Source organism: Microcaecilia unicolor, chromosome 2 (assembly GCF_901765095.1).
Source record: "Microcaecilia unicolor chromosome 2, aMicUni1.1, whole genome shotgun sequence".
In the NCBI taxonomy this organism is placed as follows: Eukaryota; Metazoa; Chordata; class Amphibia; order Gymnophiona; family Siphonopidae; genus Microcaecilia; species Microcaecilia unicolor.
Genome location: NC_044032.1, coordinates 588653801 through 588678642, shown reverse-complemented (window position 1 = coordinate 588678642; position 24842 = coordinate 588653801). Strand labels below are relative to the sequence as shown.

Below are 24842 nucleotides of genomic sequence, written 5' to 3'. Positions count from 1 at the left end.
TTATAAGCTGTTTGAGCAGGGACTGTCTTTTTGTGTATGGTGTACAGCGCTGCGTATGCCTTGTAGCGCTATAGAAATGATAAATAGTAGTAGTAGTAGTAATAGTTATGCACCTAACTGCCTACAGTTAAGTGTAACTTTTATACCAGCCATTGAACTGGCGAAGGTGCTCATGCCTAAGGTTAGACATACAATTGCTGTTATAGAATTGGCACTTGGCATTCTTCATCCTGGCACCTAACTTTTGAGAATTACTCCCCCCCCCCCCCCCCCCCCCGAGTCCACAAAAATATGTACTTAGCTTTCACTCTTATTCTGCTTTTCACAGTCCATATCACATAGTAAAACTGCCTTTGTTCCAGTTCTCAATCCACACTCCGCAGTCCCCAAGCTTCAGTCATGTCCTCGGTTTCACCCCTTTTTAGTGCTTCTTTGAAGAGCAGTTACTTATTGCCAACAGTTTAATGGCATCTCTTCCACTGAGGATGAGAGTCAAAGGTAAGTGCATGTTTTTGTGGACTCTATCTTGGAATATATGAAAGTTGTTTTTTCTTTTTTTACTGGTTTTGTATGGCTATGCTTCAGGAGGATTATTAGCTCAACTGTCTAAATGCCCTGTTGGTACTTTCTAGGAACTTATTGTTGTAAATACTGCCAATCAGGCTTGTTCAGTCACATCTGTTTTTGTGGTTTTCTTGGGGTATAGGGAGGGAAACCTTACCTGCTAATACCCTTCTTTCTCAGGTTGAGATACCAGGTTCCAGAACCGACAGAGCCTGCCCAAGAAGGTCACCTGCCAGGTCAGCCCCAGGTCAAGATAGGCTCCTGTGTTTAGGCACAGGGGTCGCTACAATAGGAAATTTGATAAAGATCAAGTAATCAATAAAGACTTGATTTTCTTATGAATGGTCTTTAAATCAGTCTGTAATCTTACTGCTGTTGATAGTGCATTCAAGATTCTTGGATGGGCAGCTGAAAAACATTATGACTGAAAGTACAGGTTTATGTGTTAAACTCAGGGGAGAATATTTGAAAAATCCTCTGGTTCTGTGAAGGAAATAATCACCGAGGGTAAGGCAATAGTTGTGATAAACAGAGACTATAAAATGTATAGACTTTATCATCACCAGTAGTTTGGATTTTGGTAGTTGGAAGCAGAAGTGGCTCTGCCCAGGCCTGTGACAAGTACCAATTTCTTAGGCACTTCTGCTTAATAGTATGTAAAAGCCAACCAAAGGATATAGTAGACAAAAATTGTTATATAAAAACTGATGGATTAATGAATTCAACCATGTTCCAACAGTATTTTCTGCTTTCTAAGGTAGGTATTTATTTATTTTTATTTATTGCATTTGTATCCCACATTTTCCCACCTATTTGCAGGCTCAGTGTGGCTTACATAGTTTTGTTAACACAGTTAATCCTGGATGTCAGGTACAGTTATTATTGTGCAGAGATTAATTAAGGGAAGAAAGTAGAGAGAAGAAGGAAGGAATTTATTAGGTATAGTAGAAGGTGGGTTTTCAGAAGTGGATTAGTGAGGTTCTGGGGTTTCATTGTAGGCTTTGTTGCCCCTGATTGTCAGCTCTGAAGTCCTATTCATCTTTTTATTTCCCTTAAAAATCAACTTTTTTTTTCCTGTTGTACATCAGTTTACCAAAGCCATCAGTAGTATTTTTAAGGCTGACACAGTCATGTCCTGGCTTTATTTTACAGTATTCCTATAGTCCTTAATGTTGTGAAATTGAATAAGTAAGCACTTAACAATCTTCTAAATCTCTTCTACTTGGATGCAAACCATTGGGCAGCTGCCTAGAAGCTTACCTTTCTTTCTGTTGCTTTGCTCAATTGGCTGTTAATATGCCAGAGGGAGAAGGCATTAAGAGGTTTCTGTAGGGTTTGCACCGAGTCTAAAGATCCTTAAGTAAAGCAAGTTCACAGTTCAACTAGTTGAGTGGAATTGAATTCACAAAATGCGTCATCCATAATTTTTTCCGGTTGCCTGCAGGATCCAGTTGTCCTTGTGCTTTAAACAATGCTCAATTGACTTTAGTCTATTTCAATTTTCATGAACTTCTTTTTGGGCTGTATCTGTCTGTGATGTTAAAATTTCTGACCGCTATTAAGTACGAAAAATTGAGCTAAGATGTCACCGTGCTTCTTGATCAACTTAGAAATTATGTAGTCCTTGAAAGAGTCCAGGAAGAGATATGGTGGTATCAATTGTGTATACTTCAGATAAAGATTTGGTCTCGCTCAAAGCATAGGAGCCAACTTTTTAAAATGATTGGGAGTGCTGAAATTTTTTTTTACAGGTGGTGCATTCCCCCCCTCCGTCCCCCTCCCCCCTTTCCTCTCCCTCTCTCGCCCCCCCTTTCCCTCCCTCCCAGTTCCAGGCTCCCTCCTCCCTCCTTTCTCTCCTTTCCCTCCCTCTCTCCGTCCGAGTTCCAAGGCCCTCCTCCCTCTCTCCCTCCCACTTCTAGGCCCTCCCTTCCTCTCTCTCCTTTCCCTCCCTCCCTCCGCGTTCCAAGGCCTCCCCCCCCTCCGAGTTCCAAGGCCCCCCCCCTTCTTCCTTCCGAATTTTAAAAGCCCTCTTCTTACCTTGTCAGTGAAAAGCGTGTACTGCAGCCTGCTCGGCGCTTCAGCCTTCCCTTCTGTCTCTCGGCTCTGGTCCCGCCCTCATTTCCTGTTTCATGCCTTTCTACTCCATGAGAATTTTGGAGGAACACCTGTATATGTCAATTTGAAGGTATGTCACCTCTGTACAACCTTTATATGTGTTTACTTATGCAGTAGGTGATGTTATCTGTTATATTATTATTCAATCATGTTCTTGAATCATTTTTAGGTTTATTTTGTTTTTGTTTTTTCTTTTCATTTTTTCTTATCATTTTTCCTCACATATTGATTTATAACATATAGAATTCTTATTTGGCTTTGAAGGTTGAATTGACGTTTCCACATCATTATTTATATTATTTATATTTTTATTCATAAGTCTTAATATACATATCCTTGTATGTGGCTATGGGAGTTTGAAATAGTATTACCATTACCATAGTTATACGGTTTTGCTTAGATCATGTACTTTAGTCTTTATTGCTATTCTTATTCTGGATTATTTCAAATGCTGCATCCTCATTTATCTTTTACAATGATTTGTGATATATGTTTTTAGATTTTTATGGTTTTAATTTTAATGTCACCATTACGCATCATATATAGAATTTTGTATGGAACAATTTTAGATGTGTTTATATTATATATGTTATTATATGTTATATTTTGTTTTGTTTTAGACCCCTGAGGAAGGCCTTTTCGGCCGAAACACGGACCGTGTAGGGTCCCAATAAAACTTTTTTTGGTGCTCTTACCGTCTGTGGTTTCAGTCTGGTCTTTTTGGGTTTCTTCCGCTTTTCTTGTTTTGTGCGTTTTTGCGAGATATTTGGACTCTCTTTTTGTTGTCCTTCTACCTAACCCTTCACAAGTGTCACAGTACGTATAATTTGCACTTGACTCTCCTCCATTTGGATGTGTGGGGTTTTCTATGATTATATAGTTGTGTATGCTTTAACTCTTTTTTTTTTTTTCCCCCCCCCCTTTATGATATTTTGAGAGATTCTGCTTTGGGGTCTATTCATTATAAAATATTTGTAAAAGCTTAATAAATATTGAATTAAAAAAAATCACCATAGTCCCAATTGTTTCAGGTAAGCTACCGTCGCAAGCAATAATCAATTTCAGGGTATCGGATTTGAGCTCAGACACTGGAGGAGCAATGTACAAATGAAAAGAATGTCCAGAACTCCAGCATAAGAGAAAAATGAAACTGTATATTCTCACTGACATTTTAGTTTTAGATAGATGGAAAGGCAGGTTCTTTGTATGATAGCAATGGTTTCAAATAAAGCATTCATAGGAGGACACAGCTGAATTTGGAGATGCTTGTGGCTGTGTTTTAAGTAAAATTACTAAAAGACACAGGACATTAGGTATATCATGGGATTGGGACTGAGAGTAGGAACACAGAAGACAAACACATAAGAATGGAAGTGTGGTAGACGTTGAATGATTTTCAGAAGACAAAGGGATGGTGCCAGATGGGGGATACCTACTCTAGGACCTTAGGGAAGTTTTGGCGCCCCTCCCCCTTTGACCTTTTTAATGCTTCTTTTAATTTAATTCTGGCATTTATAATTCGCTTAACCATCAAGTTCAAGGCGGAGAACGATCACACATTATAAGCAGGTACTTTCTCTGTCCCTAGCGGGCTCACAACCCTAAGTTTTGTTTTTTTGTACCTGAGGCAATGGATGGTTGAAGTGATTTACCTAAGGTCACAAGGAGCTACAGTGGGAATCCAGGACATTGGAATCAAAGTGCGCTGCACTAACCATTAGGCCACTCCTATTTGACTAAAAGAGAAAAAAGGAAAAAAGTAAGAAAAAAACAAAGAAAAAAACAAGAAAGTGCAGGAGAGCAAATAACACCTGACAAAACCTAGATACATTTCACCAACCCACGAGCAGACTAACTCTGAGGATTCATATTACTTCCCAATACATTAGCTTTAGCTTTAAGAAAAGATTCGAAATGCATAGGCTCCATAAATATATGCTAACCGGCTGATATTCAGCCCATGGGAGGCAGGCCGGCTAAATGCCACAATTGGCGCTGTGCTCGGATATTCAATGCTGGGCCGTTTTTGGTGACTGGCATTGAATATTCTGGGTTGGGGTTCCCCCCCCCCCCCCCAGCTTGAACTTAACTGGCCAAGTTAATATTCAGCGTTGGGCGGTTAAATTTATAGCGGCCATAGATAGGACTGCTATTTTGGCAGTCCAGTTTGGCTGCTAAACTTAGCTGGTGAAGCTCTGAATATTCGTGGCTAGCCGGATAGCCGCTATGCGCTAAGGGCTAGATTTTGTATATGGTGCCTAAAATAATTGGTGCTGAAAAATACCTGATTAAGCAGTACAGTGCACTCCATTTAAGTGCACGTCGGATAAGCACATGCTCTGTTTAACTGCATGCCGTACTTCGGTCCCGTTTTTGGTGCCATCAATTTCTATGGGGACAAACTTCGCTTTAGCGCACCACTGATAAGTGCAAGTTTCACTTACATGCATGGTTTAAGACCGCTCCTCTGCAGGGAAGACTCCGCATAAGCGCGCGCACGGAATATGGAAGTCGATTGGTGCGTGACAACCAACGAGATTTCAAATTTACTGCCCCTTTAGCTGCCACAGGCAGAATAAGCGAAAGAATGTTGTTAGAGTGTACACTGGGGTTGTTGTCGCCGCGGTGGAACTGTAAGACTTTAACACTGGCCGAACGAATAGAAGTTCTTAAAAAATTAGAAAACAAATAAAGTCAAGCATCTATTGCTAAAGAATATGGTGTCAATCCCAGTCAAATTTCACGTGTCTTGAAGCAGAAAGACCAGCTTCTGGAAGACTGGCAAAACAATACAAATCCACAACGGAAACGAAAATGGGCGGGAAAAGCTGAGGAGGTAGAAGATGCTCTTCTTCAGTGCTTTTCTGAAGTCAGGAGCAGACAGTTTCCTGTCAGTGGTCCATTGCTTATGGAGAAAGCTAACCAGCTAGCTGAAAGTCTTGGACTAACTGAATTCAAAGCCACTGTTGGATGATTGGAAAGACGGAAGGAGAGGAACAACATAAAATTCAAGAAACAGCATGGTGAAAAACAAGACGCTGATGACTTTGGTGCTGAAAATTGGTTTGTTTCAATTCTTCCTACCATCTTGAACGAGTTTGCACCTTGTGACATTTTCAATGCTGACGAAACCGGTCTCTACTGGCGAGTGATTCCTGATGGAACACTTGCATTCAAACATGCCAAAACTACGGGAGGTAAAACGTCGAAGGACCGAATGGGAGTGAGAAGTTGGAACCCCTCGTCATTGGAAAGAGTAAACAGCCCCGTTGGTTCAAGAAAGTTAAGCGACTTCCTGTGTCATACGAGGTTAACGCAAATTCATGGATGACTGGGGAAATTTGGAAGCAGTGGCTATAGAAGTTAGACTAGAATGCGGGTACAAAGGCATCAGATTTTGTTGCTTTGTGATAATTGTGCTGCACACAATGATGATGTCAGGCTGTCTAATGTCAAGGTGGTCTTCCTGCCACCAAACACTACCTCTCTGATCCAACCTATGGATCAGGGCATAATAGGCAATTTCAAACAACATTATCGGGCTCTTGTGCTATGTCAACTGATGAGCGTTATGGATGACCAGACTGGCAAGGATAAACGTGCTGTTGAACTGGCTCGTAATCTATCACTATTGGATTCCCTACATATGCAGAAAGAAGCCTGGAATCATGTTATACAGGCAACCATTTTGAACTGCTACAAGCGGGCAAGCTTTGTTAAAGATGTGGAGAGGGACGAAACAGATGCAGCTGTTGCAAACGTGTCAGATGAATAGGTTATTGACATCCCAGCTGGTGTTACTGAAGAGAAGTTTCATCGCTACGTAGCTGATGACAGCACTGATGTGGAGATATGCGCCTACACGCAGGCAACAATGGCTGATGATGAAACAGAGGATGAAATGAGCACGAGGCACATGCTGACGAAATTCAACAACCTCCACCTGTCACTTTTGCAAGAGCGCTGGAGAGTCTCAGCACGTAATTCGACTCTGAAATTCGTTTCCAGAGAATGTAGTTAAGGCGGTTAGCTTAGCAGAGTTTAAGAAACGTTTTGACGACTTCTTGAAGGAAACGGCCATAGAATGTTATTAAATGGACATAGGGAAAAATCCACTATTCCTGGGACAAGCAGTACAAAATACTTTGCTCCATAGATCTTGTTGGGTGATTGTGACCTGGATTGGCCACTGTTGGAGACATGGTGCTGGGCTAGATGGATCTTTGGTCTGTCCCAGTGTGGCGATGCTTATGTCTTATGTCTTAACACCGTGCGGGCCTATCTGGAGGCCACGGGATGTCAGTGCTATGACAGTTTTTACCGTCTGGCAGACATAGTCTATGGAACTCACAGATCCATTAGTGTACAGAGGACTATAACTGATTACTTCAAGTAAGCCTGATGTCAGTTATAGGAGACTGTATACTGTACGTATAATAAACAGTACTGTACATATATTTATCAGATGTCAAGCTTCTTTGGGTCACAATGGTTTAGTGCACTCTCCGGTTAACTGCATGCATTTCTTTGGTCCCAAGACCCTTGCTTTTAAATGGATTCCACTGTATTTTATAAGCCATATCTAAAGTTTGGCACGGTTTATAGAATAAGCCACATTGAGCCTGCAAATAGGTGGGAAAATGTGAGATACAAGTGCAGCAAATAAATAAATAAATAAATAAATAAATAAACGCTTAAGCGGAGAGGTCATGCTTAAATTTTTGCACCAGCAAAAATGTGATGCAAATGCCTGTGCCTAAATTTGCATGTGGAGCACCCATATTCTGTAATTACACGCATAACTCAAAACCATGCTCCTGTTCTGCCCTGAAATGCCTATGACCCTCCCATTTTGACACCCCCTTTTTTGAACCAGGCGTAACTTTTAGCCACGGATCTCACACCTAAATTTATGCACATTAGTCCCAATTAACTCTAGTACCAATAATTTGCTGGTTAAAAAGTCAATTATTGGCACTAAGCTCATTTTTTAAAAATTGTGTGTGCAAATTGGGAAGGCGCCTAAATTTGCACTCAGAATTTTTGGCAACTTTTATAGAATCGGGGGTAAATGCTGATATTCAGCAGAGATAACTATCTCGCCCTGAATATTGGCGCTTAGCCAGCTAAATGCTATGTAACTGGCCAGGAACTGTTCATGGCCAGTTAAATAGTGCTGAATATCGTCCGCTGAGTATTTTTCAGGGTGATCAGACACAAGGAAACTGAAAAATTTGGCTCCAAGTTCCAAAACACAAAGCTTTAGAGCTAAAAAAAAAAAATAAAAATAAAAGCCCAAAAAATCTACTTCAATTTACGTCTACCTCCTCCTAATTGGCTGGAGAGCCTATAAATCAAAGATCAGACTTGGGGTGGGTGGGAGGCATGGAATTAAACGCTAAACAGAAGTTTCCCTCAACGCTTATCTGTGCTCTAAACTGATGTTATGCCAAGCTCTAAAATGAACATAAGTGCCATACTGGGACAGTCAGAATGTCCATTAAGCCCAGCATCCTGTTTCTAACAGTGGCCAATCCAGATCACAAGTACCTGGCGAGATCCCAGAACAGTAAAACGGATTTTATGCTGCTTATCCTAGGAATAAGCAGTGGATTTTCCCAAGTTCATCCTAATAATGGCTTATGGACTGCTCTTTTAGGAAGTTATCCAAACCTTTTTCTACACCCTACTAAGCTAACTGCTTTTACCACATTCTCTGACAATGAATTCCAGAGTTTAATTACTCGTTGAGTAAAGAAATATTTTCTCCAATTTGTTTTAAGTTCAATGCTTAGAAGCTTTAATTGCGTGCCCCTTAGTCCCTAGTATTTTTGGAAAGAGTAAACAAGCTATTTACGTCTACCCTTTTCACGCTACTCAGTATTTTATACACCTCTATCATCTCCTGTCAGCCGTCTCTTCTTCAAGCTGAAGAGCCATAGCCGCTTTAGCCTTTCCTCATAGGGAAGTGGTCCCCTCCCCTTTATCATTTTCCTTGCCCTAATCTGTACCTTTTTTAAATTCTGCTATATTTTTTTTTTGAGATGCAGTGACCAGAATTGTGCACAGTATTCGAGGTGCAGTCACACCATGGGGCAATAGAAAGGCATTATAACATTATCATTTTGTTTTCCATTCCTTTCCTTATAATTCCTAACATTATATTTGCTTTCTTAGCCGCTGCTGCACACTGAGCAGAGTGTTTCAACTTATCATCCACGATGACACCTAGATCCTTTTCTGGAACCTTGCATCACGTAGCTGTAGTTTGGGTTCTTCTTTCCCACATGCATCACTTTGCACTTGCTCACATAAACGTCTTTTGTCATTTGGACGCCCAATCTCCCAGTCTCGTATGGTCCTCTTGCAATTTTTCAATGCAACCTAAAATACTAAACTAGACTCTAAAACACTATTTATATAAAACTGTAACAGAGACTTAAAAGGCTACACTATTGTCTAAACTGACTTTGCTAAATAAGTAGAGTAATTTTACAAAAAAGACAAATTGCCTATTCAACCCCATTTACCTCTTCCCAAGTTTGAATGCAATTTCCAGCAGGTATGATATACCAGTGAAATTTTCCTCCCTCAGCAGGTCCTGTCTCAATGTGTACTAACTAGTTAGCACACTGGTACCATGTGAGCCCTTACTGCCTGCAAAATATGTGGGCAATATGTGCTCACATGGATATTTCTAAAATAAAATGGGCATGAACTAATGTCAACTTTTGCGTATGGCTATTAATGCAAAAAAATTTAAAAAAAAGACATTTTTACTGCTGCAGTAAAAATGACCTTAGCATGTGGAAAAAACCCATATAAGGGCACTGTAAGGCCTCTTTTTACCATAATAAAAAGACCCCTTAATTATTTTTTCTAGTTTTTAAAATATTTTAAATACATAATATAGAAGTTCCAAGTTCAGAATGTTTGACATTAGATATGATTAATTTATAGGATGGATGTTTAATGTAGCGTTTTTGATGATATCTGTCCACATGATAGTTCTTTTTTACAATTTTAAAGGTTTTATGACACTTCATGCAGGCAAGGTGCTGAAACATGGGTATCTTGGGTATTTTTTGTTAATATATTTGGATGCTTATATCTGTGCAATAAAGACTTAAAGTACTGCTCATCTTTACCACACTTGGAATTGGCCTTTCACTCTTATGCTTCACTACCAACTGCTGCCTATTTACATATGCATTGATCTAAGTGTTGTAGTTTTGGGACCAGGGAACACATATTAATTGGGGAGGGGCATTTGTGGTTAGTGAGTATCTTGGGATGCTTACCTGGTAGGCAGGTGATGACAACAGCCATTTATAATCTGAAACTTTCATGTAGATGGTGCAGTCATGCCATTAAACGGCCATGGTACCTCTTTTCCTTATGTCCCTCTGGGACTCTGGCTTCCTGTCCCAGTTGCTGATGCTGGGGGAAGGAGCTAAAGAGAGTAAGTAGGAATAACCACTGTTCATGAGTCTGCTACACGATAGCACATAGTGCCACAAGTTGAAGCCAAGACTCGAAGTTTATTTATAGACCTGTTTGAAGCACGGTTTTCATTTCAGTGCTGTCTTTGTGTTTGTGACTTCTGCTTTGTGCTCCATGATCAAGTCTGGCGCTCTGTTGTTCAGTATCCTGTAACATTTCGAAAAACTGAAAATTGAATATGACTTTTGTCTAGTTGAATTTCTTTAACCTTCCACAGCTCACATGGAATCAAATACTGACATTTCTTTTAGTCCTTGCAAACAAAAGTTCTTTAATCTTACTGTGACACCACAGTTTGAAGACAAACGACTTGGACTCTGAGCATATTCAGTTGTGCTTAATGTTCTGGTTGGATCCTTTTTCTTTCTGTATACAAAAGCTTAGCATCTTGTTTATATGGTAATTTTCCCAGAATTTGCATAAATGTTCTTTTATGCTTGCTGGAGTCTGTAACTTTTCAGAATATATGCACTCATATCATTGTTAAGGGGGGGAGGGGGGAGCAGCAGGGCTGTTTGTTTTCTGATTGACTATGAAGAGTGTTCGTGGTTTCCTTATTGAATATAGAAAGTGAAGAGTGAGCCATGCTCGGTTTGGAAACAGGCCGATTTACTTTTATTTAGGTTGATGAGTTTTTTTTAACTGCATTTTTTTTTTTTGTTTAATCTTGTGATCTCTTCTTGCTCTGCTTGCATACAAAGTTCTGTGCTGACAATAGCTGGTGACGTATTCTGTAGCACAGCTTGTATTGTACTTACAATACCAAGACGGTCCTTTTTCCTCCTTATTACACACACAAAGGACACATACAAACTCATCAAGAATTGGGCCAGTTGCTCTGACATAAACAAGTGAATCTGATGAAAACAACAATAACCACTGTTTAATGTTTGTACTAATAACCGTTTTTAAACATGAAATGTCTTCTCCAAATATGTGGATCGAAACTATAGCAAACTTAAGATACAGCACAATTTTATTTTATAGCATTTTTCATACAATCATAGTGTGTCACAAGACTCAAAGATCTGCTGTGTGGGAAATGAAGCCAAACAAAGCATTTAGGGCCCCCTTTACAAAGGTGCCTGTTTTCACTAGGTAGCTAGATATAGCTGCTCAGCAGAAAAGAATGTTCACTCCCCTGGGAATCTAGCAGGTATCTGGACCCATTTTGAATATCAGACCTGTAGTGTTTCATGTATGGCTCTGCCTGCACAGGTTTCTGTTTTTCTTACCCAGCTTTCATTAAAAAAAAAAATCCATAAGCTCAGTCAGACTACTTGATAAGTTTGTTAAACTGTTATCACTTTGCTCAGTGACTGCTGTCCATGGTTATTGTAAGATAAGGCTCGATGTGTTTGTAGGTATGCGTATGAGTGTCCCCTCTGGCGGGAAGAAGATTTATCCTGTGAAAGGCATTTTTGATATGACGTCTAAATCTGATTTTGGACTTTTTGGGAAAACATCCAAAAATCCAATAGCAAGCATGGCTGTCTTTCAAACTAGATAAACATCCAACTTTTTGTTTCGAAAATGGCCATTTGCTAGTTTTGTTTGGGCTTAATGCGTCTGTCTTTTAAGACCGTTTTCGAGGGGGGGGGGGGGGGGAAGAAATGTCCATGGGAAAAAATTCACAATAACAAACCATTGGGATATAAGGGGGAGGGGCAGCATTCTTAGATTGTAAGCTCTATCGAGCAGGGACTGTCTCTTCATGTTGAAGTGTACAGCGCTGCGTACGTCTAGTAGCGCTATAGAAATAAGTAGTAGTAGACTGGCCACACAGACATTCTAGCAGAGCATTAGGGTACCCTAGGGGGCATAGATTGTAAGCTCTATCGAGCAGGGACTATCTCTTCATGTTGAAGTGTACAGCGCTGCGTACGTCTAGTAGCGCTATAGAAATGATAAGTAGTAGTAGTACTGTAGCACACAGACATTCTAGCAGAGCATTAGGGTACCCTAGGGGGCATAGATTGTAAACTCTATCGAGCAGGGACTGTCTCTTCATGTTGAAGTGTACAGCGCTGCGTACGTCTAGTAGCGCTATAGAAATGATAAGTAGTAGTAGACTGGCCACACAGACATTCTAGCAGAGCATTAGGGTACCCTAGGGGGCAGTGCAGTGGGCTTCACATAAAAGGTCCCAGGTACACATGCCACCGTTACCCCTTTATATTGTATATTGAATCCTCCAAAACCCACCTCCAAAACCTACCAAAGACCTATTGTACACAACTACAATAGCCCTCATGGCTGCAGGTATCACCTATATGTGGGTATATTAGTTTTTTGGTGGATTTTGGAGGGCTCGCACATTCCACCACAAGTGTACCATAGGTTCCCTTCTCTACAGTGCATTGCACTACTAGGTACAGACCACTAGGCTAATCCAGGGTCCTGCTTCCTGCTCTAATAGGACTGGTCATGACATCTGAAGCTGTCATACAGGCTGGTATGTACTGTTTCTTTCAGATCTTTGGGGGGGTGGGAGGGGGTCAGTGACCACTGGGGGGGGAGTAAGGTGGGGTGGTCATTCTTTAATTCTTCCAGTGGTCATCTGGTCATTTAGGGCACCTTTTTGTGACTTAGGTGTGATTGAAAGAGGTCTACACCTAACTTTTTATTTTTTTTATTTTTATAAATTTTAAATTGTTTAACAAGCGATACATACTTGTACAGAAAAGTTCAGTTAAATGAAACAAATATAATAAGGAAAAAGAAAAATTAAGGAAAAGAAATATAGTAATTAGACAAAAGTCCACAATTTACATCCAAGGTACCTATATATTTGGAGAAAATAAAGGAAATACCATAAGATAATACAAAAATTCTAGACGTAATACAGATTTAGATTATTATTTAACAGAGTTTACAAAATGTTAATATTTCCCAACTATTGTCTAGTTGTTATGAAAGTTTCCAATTGAGAAGGTTCATAATATACATATTTCTATGACTGATAACCAATGAAGCATTTACAGGGATATTTAAGGAAAAAGGATGCCCCCTAATTGAAGTACTTGTGGTTTTAACTGAAGAATTTTGGCGTCTTTTTGAGTGTCTCTCGAAATATCCGGGTAAATACGAACTTTACATCCTTTAAACATCTTATCTTTATTTCGGAAGAACAGTCTCAAAATCCAAATTTTATTTGGGGACAGATTCACAGTCGCCACCAAAGTTGTTGTTGATAGTTGTTCTATATCTGATGATTCTAAGAGAGCTGTAACATCCAGAGCCTATTTTCCTGTGTTTGTCAGTTCTCTTCACCCTTAATAGGAAGGTAATACACTTGGGAGAATGGGGGAATATTCTCTTCCCCAACCTCCAAAATCTCTTTGAAGTAAATTTTTAACATCTCTCGAGGAGAAACTGTTTTTGTAATGGAAAATTAATAAAACGTAAGTTATTACTCTTTGAGTAATTTTCAAATATTTCAGTTTTTCTTCTGAGATTCGTCAAGTTCTTTAATATAGTATTTTGTACTTGCTGAATATGTTGTATGTCCTTTCTTGGTTGAGAACCTTTTGATTTAAAGCTTTTGTTTCAGCTTCAGTTTCTTTCAAATTCTTTTTAAAGATTCTAATTCATCTGAAACTTTTTAAATCTGGGGCATATTACTTTAGCAAAGTCCGCTATTATGTCCAGAGATTATCTAAAGTTACTTCCTTAGGTTTATTTGAAAAAAACAGCAAGTTGGTTTAGTCTGTACCTGAAATTGTTGAGAGGAATTTTCTGTTTCTCAGTTGGTAATCTGACATTCAGTTGACAACGCTATCTCTGCAGTTTCCCGCTGAGTTTCTACCACTCCCCGACTCCCCAGCAAGATCTTGTTGTACCTTCCATTCTACATACCTGGTATCTTCCAGAGTTGAGAACGCCCCAATAGGTGAGCTGCTTCCTCGTGGCAGTGGGGGAGGAACTCTTGTGTTGGGGCTTAAGGTGATTTCCAGCCCTAAGTTCCGCTCCGTGTCTCCAACTGCCCCGGGTGGAACAAGCGGGCTAGCTCCCGACTGTGCTAAATCAGGGGTCCAACGAAGATATGGAAGAATAGTCTCGGGTCGAACTGGTAAGTTCTGCCGCTGGGAGGTAGGGGCTGTGGCCCGGCCTCTCCGTTTTGGCATCTAGACCTAACTTTTAGCCCTGGGTGTTTTAGCTTTGTTCCATTATGGCAGAAAAACATCCCAAGTTTTGGGAATGCCCAAATCCTGGTCCCAACATGCCCCCTTGTGATTTGCATGCACTGCAGAGAAAATCGTCTCAAATCCAAGTTTCAAAAATTGCGATTTCGACGATTTTCAGAGAAAAGCGTCCAAATGCCACTTTATCTTTTTCCACTTTGTTTTCTCTTTTGAAAATGAGCCGCTACCCCCCTAATTCTATAAAAGTTGCCCAAAATTGTGCATGCAAATTTGGTAGTGTGCACAATTTAATTGAATAATGAGCTAATTAGCGCCAATAATTGGCTTTTTAATAAGCTATTGTCACTAATTATATTTGCAATTATGCGTGAGTTGAAAAAGAGGGCGCTGAAATGGGAGGGTCATGGGCAGAATGGGGGCATTTCTAATGTTTACGTACCTTGTTATAGAATGAGGGGGAGTACGCGCTTAATGGAGGTGCGTACATTTGCACCATGTTTCAGTTGGTACAAATTGCTGCTCCTAAAGTTGGGTGTGATTCCCAGGCATAAATGCTGTTCTGTAAACTGCGCCTAACTTTAATCATGACATATAGAATAGTGTGTTTTTTGGTGCTATATATAGAATTCATCTCTATATGTTTCTCTATGTGTGTGTGAATATGTATAGACATTTCTATCTGGAAGGTTCCTGGTTTGATTTCCAGGTCATGATGGGTAAGCCATGATTGGGGGATATAGTGGGGGAAGTTGTGGCCATTGCACGTAGTGGTGCCTGGATAGTCAGTTAAAGGCTTATGGCAGTCAAGTTGTGAAGGGAGCAAGGCTGCATGTCTTCTGGTATGTATATGTGTGTGTGTATATATATATATATATATATATATATATATATATATATATATATATATATATATATATAGCATGTATAAGTAACATAGTATATGATGGCAGATAAAGATCCGCATGGTCCATCTAGTCTTCAGAGCCGCACCTGCCATTCCGATGAAGGAATCTGAGCAGTGGGTGGGTATGGAAACATTGCTTGCGACCCCTTTTACTTAAAAAGTTGCGTATCACTGTATGATGTGAGCTCACAATGCTATTAAGGCTCGTCTTATACTGTTGAAACTCTTTGCACTTAAATTTAATGGCACACATGCCTTAAGTACATAAGTACATAAGTAGTGCCATACTGGGAAAGACCAAAGGTCCATCTAGCCCAGCATCCTGTCACCGACAGTGGCCAATCCAGGTCAAGGGCACCTGGCACGCTCCCCAAACGTAAAAACATTCCAGACAAGTTATACCTAAAAATGCCTTACATTTCTTTTCAACAGTTTTGTTGTCTTTACCCTGGGGCATTTGAGTTCTCCGCTTGCCAGCGGATTTCCTCTTACATTTCTTTTCATTATGTGCAAAGTTAGTACTTGTTAACAAAGCAACATGTTACTGTCTTAGGCCCTCATGTAGTTGAAAGTTGGTACCACTTTTTCTGAAATTTAGCTATTGGATCCAAATGAGCTCCTGGCTCATCTGCATCCTGTAGCTAAATTTCACAATTTATATAGCAACTTGAAAAGTCTCTCTTGTATTTATAAAAAAAAAAAAAGTCGATTTTGCATGTTACTGGTGTAGTTTTAAAGGTCTGTATTAACTTAGGGGAATTGTCACCTTCACCCGGAGTCAGCTAATGTTACTATACCAACAAGAGACTCCAAGATTATAAACCATTTTCTCTTTGACACTGATGTGTCAATAAAGAGAAAATGGTTTATAATCTTGGAGTCTCTTGTTGGTATAGTAGTTTTAAAGGGCCACTGAACATCCATGGGGCCTCTGATCCCTGATGGCACCTTCATAGCCCCAGGTTCCTCCCCATGCTGTCCCTGACCAGCCCACTTTGTGGTTGGGTGGTCTGTGGGGATATTCAATGGCATTCTCTGGTTAAGTGCCACTGAATATCCCCACTTAAACAGCTCCTGCCCACTTAAATTGCTTTGAATATCAGCCAATTTAACTTGATGATAGTGTAATTCCTGGATATTTCTTAGGGATCAAAGGTACAATGTGGGCAAAGTAGGTCCATCCTGAAGTTTTTGCAAAAAAAGGGGGTGGGGGGAGGTTACTTCAGGGCCTTATATCCTTGGACATTTTATTCACAAAAGTCTCTTATACCACTTATTTCAGTAATTTCATTGTCCAGGCATGAGTTGGCTGAATAGAAGCAAAATTTTTACTGAGTGAAATGTAAAAGGAAAGCAAGTGGAGACAGCATGGATCTCTTTCCAACCCACATGTGTGTGTGTGTATATATATATATAGATATATAGATATATAGATATAAAATATATCTATATCTGTGCTATATCAGTGTGAGTTTCTGGAGGGAATGGAGTGGTATCCAAACATTCCTGTGAGGAAAGCATATCTCATGGAATAATTTTCAACCCTTCTGCACATCTATGTGCATGTTGTATCTATGTATCCATCTATCTAAATGTGTGTGCCTGCCGAGTATGTTTGGCAAGAGTGTCAGAACAGGCCCTGGTTCACCCAAACTTTTAAACTTCCTCTTCCCGTGCTGTTGTATCTTGCTAGGCCCATGACAGCAATAAAACTAACACTATCATGTTTTATGAAGCCTTTAAGCCCATGCTCTCTTAGGCCCTGTTATTCCCCCTCCCCCCCCCCCCCCCCCCCCCCCCCCCCCCCCCCCGGGCTAAGATAATGGCTGAAAGCAGATGAGCTGAAATGCTGTGTAGTACACACTAGTGTATTTTATTTTTGCTGCTGTGAGCTTGGCAAGATGTGGCAGAAGGTAGATGGGGAGAGTAGGAAGAGAGAGAGGGGAGAAGCTGGACCATGGAGGGGCAGGAAAGAGAAAGATTGCTGGATTACTTGGGCTACGACCAGAGGAAAAAGAGGGAGATTCTGGACATGGAGAGGGAGGGAGAATAAGACAGGGAAGGTGCTGGATGATGGAGAGAAAGGGGGAAAGGGAAATGGGACTTGATATACCGCCTTTCTATGGTATTTTGCAACTACATTCAAAGCGGTTTACATATATACAGGTACTTATTTTGTACCCGAGGCAATGGAGGGTTAAGTGACTTGCCCACAGTCACAAGGAGCTGCAGTGGGACTCAAACCCAGTTCCCCAGGATCAAAGTCTGCTGCACTAAAGAGGTGAGATGGGGGGGGGGGGGCCGTGGAGACTGCTGAAAGGTGCCAGGAGTGGGCATGGGAAAATAGGGCTGATGCAGGGGAAGTGAGAAGTAAGATAGGGACAGACACTATGGGGGAGAAAAGAGCATGTGTAGGGGAAGGTGGAGAAGGAGGGACAGAGGGAGGAATGTTGGGGATAAGGAGAAAGGTATGGTAAATGAGCATTGGAGGAGGTGGTAAGCAGGCTGAGGAGGGTAATAAAGATGTGGGAGAACAAGTGGGAGGATAGGGAGAGGCTGGGAAAAAGGGGAGAAAGAGAGGGTTATGAAGAAAATGGAAGACAAAAGAGACAGGTCTTTGAAAGAGGTGAGAGGGTGGAAATGAAGGAGATAAAAAAGAGGAATAGAAGTTTGCATAAGGGGGTAAGACACAAAGGGACTGTAAGTGGAGAGGGGATGAGCGGCAGGGAAAGAGTTGGGTTTGTAAGATGATGAGAGATGAAGCTGGAGAGTGGACAAGTACAGAGAATGAAAATAGGGGTCCAGGAAGTGGATGACAGGGGAATAGGAGACTGAAGATATAAGACAGATGGGAATCGGAGGACTAGTGAAGTGGGAAGCTAAGCTAGGAAGTGGGAAGCTGGTAAGTTGATGAAAGGTGAAATGAAGAAGCCTGAGGACCAGAGAGGAGGAAGGAACAAGAATAACATCTATTTATAGGTGGATTAAAAAGTAGATAAGAGAAATGGAGAAAAAAAAAAAAGAGGAAACAGAAGGATCAGCCTCAGAGGTGTTGGGGAGAAAAATGAGCACAGTGGAGATGAGACCTTGGAAAAAGTCTTAGGAGAAAACCAACCAGAGGAGAAACCCATTTAGAATAATTATTTGAATATCTGCTTTGAAAAAAGTGTATTTCTTTCTATTTTGTTCAGTACAGGAAGGAATGCATTTCTGTTTCTCTCTTGAGAACGTAAGAGTAACCATACTGGGTCAGACCAATGGTCCATCTAGCCCAGTATCCTCTTTTCCAAACAGTGGCCAAGCCAGGTCACAAGTACCTTGCAGAAACCCAAATCTTGGCAAAATTCCGGAATCATAAAGAATAGCAAGATTCCATGAAGAATGTCAAAGAGTAGCAAGATTCTGGACCCCTAAAGTGTAGCAACATTCCATGCTACAAATCCCAGGGCAAGCAGTTGCTTCCCATGTCTGTCTCAATAGCAGACTATAGACTTTTCCTCCAGGAAGTTGTCCAAACCTTTTTTAAACCCAGATACACTAACCGATGTTACCACATCCTCCGGCAAAGAGTTCCAGAGTTTAACTCTTCATTGACTGAAAAAATATTTCCTCCTATTTGTTTTAAAATTATTTCCATGTAACTTTCTCGAGTGTCCCCTAGTCTTTGTACTTCTGGAGCGAGTAAAAAATTGATTTACTTCTACTCGTTCTACACCATTCCTTTCTTCTGATGCCTGTCTTTGGCACTCTAGATGTTCTTCTGCCATTTGCGATAAAACATCATTCGCTGATAATAGTGCACACTCTTTGCCAAGAGAGTCCACTGCCCCCTAATTCTATAAACCCGCATGCTCAAATTTCCAACTAGTTCAAATATGCATGCACAAGTTATAAAATAAGGTCAGTGGGGTGCATAGCTTAATTCAGTAATTACCGGTTGGAGGTAGTAGACATTGACTATAATTGGCCTTAATTGCTAGTAATTGGTACCAATTATCAGTTACATGCATAACTGCCCTTAGTTGCTATTCTATAAGTTGCGCGCTCAAATTCAAGAGCACGCAACTTCAAAGGGAGCGTGGACTTGGGAGGGGCACACACGAGATACAGAATACTAGAATTTACAGGCCTAACTGCCTACAGTTAGGGATGGAAACAAAGAAAGTCCACCTGAGTGGAGGAACGCTGAAATCCCCCAAAGGATGCAAAGAAATAAAAACAGTGGTAAGTGGACCAGGCTCTCCGGGAACAAATCAAAGAAACCTCAAATTATCAATGACACAGACCTCACTGGCAGAAGACTTGGCACAGCACTGCGCCTCGGCCAATGGCTTGCCCCAGGAGCCCTTCCACAACATCCGGAGAGTGAAACCATCCAATGGTAAGTGTGCTAATTGGCATGGAAAACAAGCGATTCTAAAAAATGATCCCTGTGAGCATGATTACCCTTTACTGAGTTTTTCACAAAGGTCTTTCTCAAGACCGCCAGTTCTCCAGGCTGGTTTCACTCTCCAGATACTACAGAAAGACTCCTGAGGCAGGCCCCCATCCAAAACACAGTGCTGTGTCGCGTCCTCTTTCAACACACTTGTGTCACTAAGAACTGGAAGCCTCCCCAACTTGTCCCCAGAGATCCCGGTCCACTTCCCACTGTTTCCGCTTCTCTACAGTTAAGGGTGAGCATTTACACCAGCCACTGAGCTAGTGTAACTGATCATACTGAAATTTAGGAGTATAAATGCAACTTTACACTAGGATTCTATTAGGGCAGTTGCACACAGAACTGTCATTATAGGATTTGCACTTAACGTGGCATCTAAATTTCAGCAACCCTTCGAGAATTTACGCCTATGTGCAAAGAGGGTGCACTCTTTCCCAATACCGTGCGCAGTAAGTGTTAGCCACCAACAGAAATTATATGAACTGTGAACAAAAAGGCTTTGCTTTGAATGTAACTTTTTTGCAGTTTCAGCAGTATTACCTACTTTTAACTGATTTTCAGTATAATGGTAAAACCTTTTCTCCATGGACAACATAACTGGTAGTACTAGTTATTTTGAAGAACAATGAGGTAGATAAAAGTATGTGATTCAGTGTTGCTTATATAGCTAATGGCTTGGGAATAAGCTGATAACATTGCTTTTAATGAAACAAGAATGACTCTCCAGAGCCCAACCTTTGTTCAAGCACTATTGTGGTGGTACATGAAGGATGAAATTAGATTGAATTAATGGGTTGTTTGTATTAAAAATGTTGGTCATGGTTGACTGTTATGGTCTGCTTCTAATGCGGTTTTCTTTTTGCCCTGTAGGAAGGCAAAGTTGCTATAAAGCCAGTGCCAAACAAAGGACCAGAATCAAACAATGATAAGTTTCAGCCTGTTGTACCTTGGCCTCATGTGGAAGGGGTGGAAGTGGATCTGGAGAGCCTTAGAAGGAAAAATAAAGCCAAAAACGACCAAGACCATCTGGAAGGCAATCAACAGAATATCATGCAACGCCAGTATCTCACCTTCAAACCGCAAACACTAGTCTACCGGGACCCTGTTTTACAATCTGGATCTCTTGGCAATTTTGAGCCCAAAGAACCTGAGCCTCAGGGAGTTGTGGATGGGCCTGGAGAAGGAGCCATGCAATTTATTTTGGGATCAGAGTACAAGGATGCCATTCAAACAAGTATCAAAGAGTTTGGGTTTAATATGGTGGCAAGTGATATGATCAGCCTAGACCGGACCATAAGTGACTTGCGGGATACAGAGTAAGTAGATACTTTTATTTTCCTAATTTTTAACTGTATGCATGGTATGCTTAAACTAGTATCCACATGTAGGCAGTATATTAATATGGTTCTCTAATTAAGGACTTATTATCAAGATGGGTTTTATTTTCTCAAGTCCCAATACTACTTTTCTCCCCACACCGTACTTTTAATTCATAGTTTTCACATATCATTCAAACAGTTTTCTTCTTGCCTCAGTAGTGCTAACTTGCCAAACAATATTTTTATGGCAATTTAAACCAGCACTAAATTCTTCACCGGCTTTTGTCATTCATATTTTTAATTGTTTTTAAGCAAACTTATCTTAGTTCTGTTTGGACCGGGGGTTCAAAACCGTCCGACATGCATGTTTCGCCTTGCGGCTGTGTCAAGGACCTCCCCTACAAAACATTACACAAAACAGCGTCTTAATAATACTATGGAAAAGCACCCTCTTTTTCTACCCTCCCCCCCCATAGTAGTATATTATAAACACTCTCTCCTAATTACCCTTACGCCGTTCCAGCACCAGCTCAACCAACTTTATTCAAGGAACTATTCCTGTCAAGATGGCGCCGGCGTCTATCCTAAAGTTTTTAAACTAATGACGCATCCAGAACCCGGCTCCTATTGGACACAGAAGGAGGCACTCAAATTACATTAAAGAGCCCCACTCCAATTCTGCATTCAGACCATTCGGACAAACTGTATTTAGATAGTAAATATACCACTGTTCTCGATAATTTAATATCTTCTTGACTGATCCTCCCTCTCCTCCCCCTTGATAAATCTGCTCTAAAACCCTCCATCTAATATCCTCCACTTTATGGTCTTTAGCTGTTTTGTGTAATGTTTTGTAGGGGAGGTCCTTGACACAGCCGCAAGGCGAAACATGCATGTCGGATGGTTTTGAACCCCCGGTCCGAACAGAACTAAGAAAAGTTTGCTTAAAAACAATTCAAAATATGAATGACAAAAGCCGGTGAAGAATTTAGTGCTGGTTTAAATTGCCATAAAAATATTGTTTGGCAATTTAGCACTACTGAGGCAAGAAGAAAACTGTTTGAATGATATGTGAAAACTATGAATTAAAAGTATGGTGTGGGGAGTAAACTAGTACATCAACATGATTTACTCCACATATGCAAATGATAACATTTCTCTCTGGGTACATAGCAAAATAATGCATTGCTGTTTAACATTAGAGGAGAAAAAATCCAAACCATTTTCTTTCCAAAGAGTGATTATCTATAATCAATACCCCGGGAAGTGGACATTCTACTAATAATAATCCAGCAACTGAAATCGGAACTCAGACTGAAAAAGAGAAAACACTTCTCACGTAAAGTAGTTTAATCTGGCTTTTCTTCTTCAGTTTGGCCTTGTCTCCAGCACGGGACAGCAGCCTGCATCCCTAGTCTGCAGCTATTTCAGAGCTAAAGGAACAAGTAAATCCAACAGAACAAAAACCCCCCAGTCAAATGGGGTCATTGCAGTTTTAAAGATTTTTTTCTGATGTCTGTATTGCTTTATCTATTTTATCTGGTTTCTAAGTAGAGAGACAGAGCAAGAAGAGTGAGTGGCAGAGCTTTAACAGTTTTGTTTAGTTTTTTAGTGTTTAAATTTAGTCTTACATTTTTTCTACCAACATGCCAGCCTTGGGTTTAACCCTTTAGCATTGGCCAAGGATGTGTTTATTTTCTGTCATATGCTGACACAGTGACATGAAAACGGGGGGAGTGTGTGTGTGGGGGGAACTTATAGTGAATATTTTCCATCTGTCTTCTTTTGTTGGTAGATAGAAGCTGACATCAAAACGCTTTTTTAAAATTTCAGCTTTGTTAATAGTTTAGCTTCGGTTTTAATGAAGCAAAATCACTGCTTCATTGAAACGAGTAACTAAAATGAGAAAGCTATTTTGGTCATGATTTTGGGGATTTTTCCATGGCAACACTTCTCCAACCTGTCAAAACTCTAATAGACCTCACAAGAGGTTGGACCCTGCAGCATTTTCTATTCATTTGAAAGGCTTATAAAATGGCAGGACTGGGCTCTTATGATTCTCTGATTGTGCATTGTGACACGCAGGACGAGGTGGTGTGCATAAACTGCCAGTGAGGGAAGGTGGCTGCTGATCTTAGAGGCTCCTGCCTATTAGTGATCTGTGCTGTAGATGCACTTTCACAAGGCACATTCCTTTACATGTCAGGCTGGGCTGCCGAGGGAGCGGGAATTGAATATAGGGGCGGGGGGGATTTAAAAAAGAAATAGGTGTTGGGAAACTGAGAACACCGTTGACCAATGTCTGAATACATTAGTTAAAAATGTTCTTTAAAAGATAGGCATTGCTGTCTACCAACAGTCTGATGAAACTTGCTTTTAATCAAAATTCTTAAACTTCAGGGGTAGAATTTGTTTTTCTCACCAATTGTCTTGGCAAGTCAATTGATTTAGAAACAAAATTTTCCTTTTTGTTTTATTCATTTTACATATTCTTCTAATTCAGTGACTCTCAAGAATAGCAAAATACTTTTGAGCCCCTTTTAAATTCTGTAAACACCTATTGTTCCTGTTTACATCATGCTTAGTACTTGACAGTATTAATTTGCAATATTTTGTCTGATTTTTATTTAAAGACACCTGATCTACTACGGTCTCTTTTGCAACCTCACTGTCAGGATACCCTATCTTCTCTGTTTTGGTGATATCTTTGAAAGATACCTTATCCTGAACCATGCGCTTTTGAGCGACTGTCGGTCTTCCCCCTGTTTCTAGTTTAAAAGCTGCTCTATCTCCTTTTTAAATGCCGATGCCAGCAGCCTGGTCCCACCCTGGTTAAGGTAGAGCTCATCCTTTCGGAATAGGCTGTAAATAGGAAAGGTGTTTGGCAAGAAACGTCAGTTCTCAGTTTGCAAATTGTACCATCAGATGGATGTTTAAACTCAGTTCCAGTCATTGTCATAGTATAAATCAAACAAGCTGAACATACTTGACGTTCTCTTGACGGAACAGCTTGCTATTTTTTTTTCAGCATATCCTATATAATCTCACCTCCAGCGTTCTAATGTGCCTGGGACCGTGGCTCCCTCGGAGGTGGTCTGCTAGGCAGGTACGCACTGACGTCAGTGACGTGCGTCTGACGTCGGACGCACGCACAGAAACTTGAACAGAAGATCATTGAGGAAGCAACGCCACACGAAGACCAGAACAGGACTTTAGCTGACGGGGGTTGGGGTCTCCCTTCAGCACAGGTACTCGACGGCGGCGGGGGATGGTTTTCGCAGAGAAGGGGGGGTCGACAGGGTCACGGAAGGGGGGTACAGGGATCCGTAACGCGGAGGGGGGGTGTTGAAAACGGAGGGAGGGCAGAGTCTGGAACTCGGTGGGAGGGGCGTGAGGGAGCCTTGAACTGGGTGGGTGGCAGTTCAGGGAGGCTGGGAGGGGACAGAGCGACACAGCGAGGGAGGGTGGGGGATTGCCTTGCTAGCGCCCATTTCCTTGCCTTCAGAAACGGGCCTTTTTTACTAGTATATCATAAGTGCACAAAAGCTCTTTTAAAATTTTTCCTCTGTTGATTGCCATCCTAAGCTTACAATTTGCAACCCTAGGAGAGTGTTGATGATATTCCAATGTTGCTTACGATGAAGGATATGGTAGTTATTAATTTTTCTAAATTAGAATTGTCTTCAGAAGAAATGAAAGTGCTGTCAAATGGCCTTTCATTTGTATCTATAGTATGTCATGATGCTTTTCAATGCTGTATTGATTTTGAAATTTTTTTTCAAATTTTTTCAGACTGAATGAGTGAATTGTAGTGATGTATAAAAAAGGTTTGAAACCCTCAGCTCCAGACT

At 40.8% G+C, this 24842-nt stretch overlaps 1 protein-coding gene across 2 annotated transcripts in view; it reads left to right on the top strand.

Moving 5' to 3' along the window:
• Nucleotides 1–24842, top strand: part of GALNT7 (polypeptide N-acetylgalactosaminyltransferase 7) — a 376325-nt gene that overhangs the window by 117832 nt on the left and 233651 nt on the right. For both annotated transcript variants that reach the window (XM_030191545.1, XM_030191546.1), the window contains exon 2: nucleotides 20543–20988. In XM_030191545.1, the coding sequence (XP_030047405.1) occupies nucleotides 20543–20988 (446 nt within the window). The remainder of the gene's footprint in view (nucleotides 1–20542; nucleotides 20989–24842) is intronic.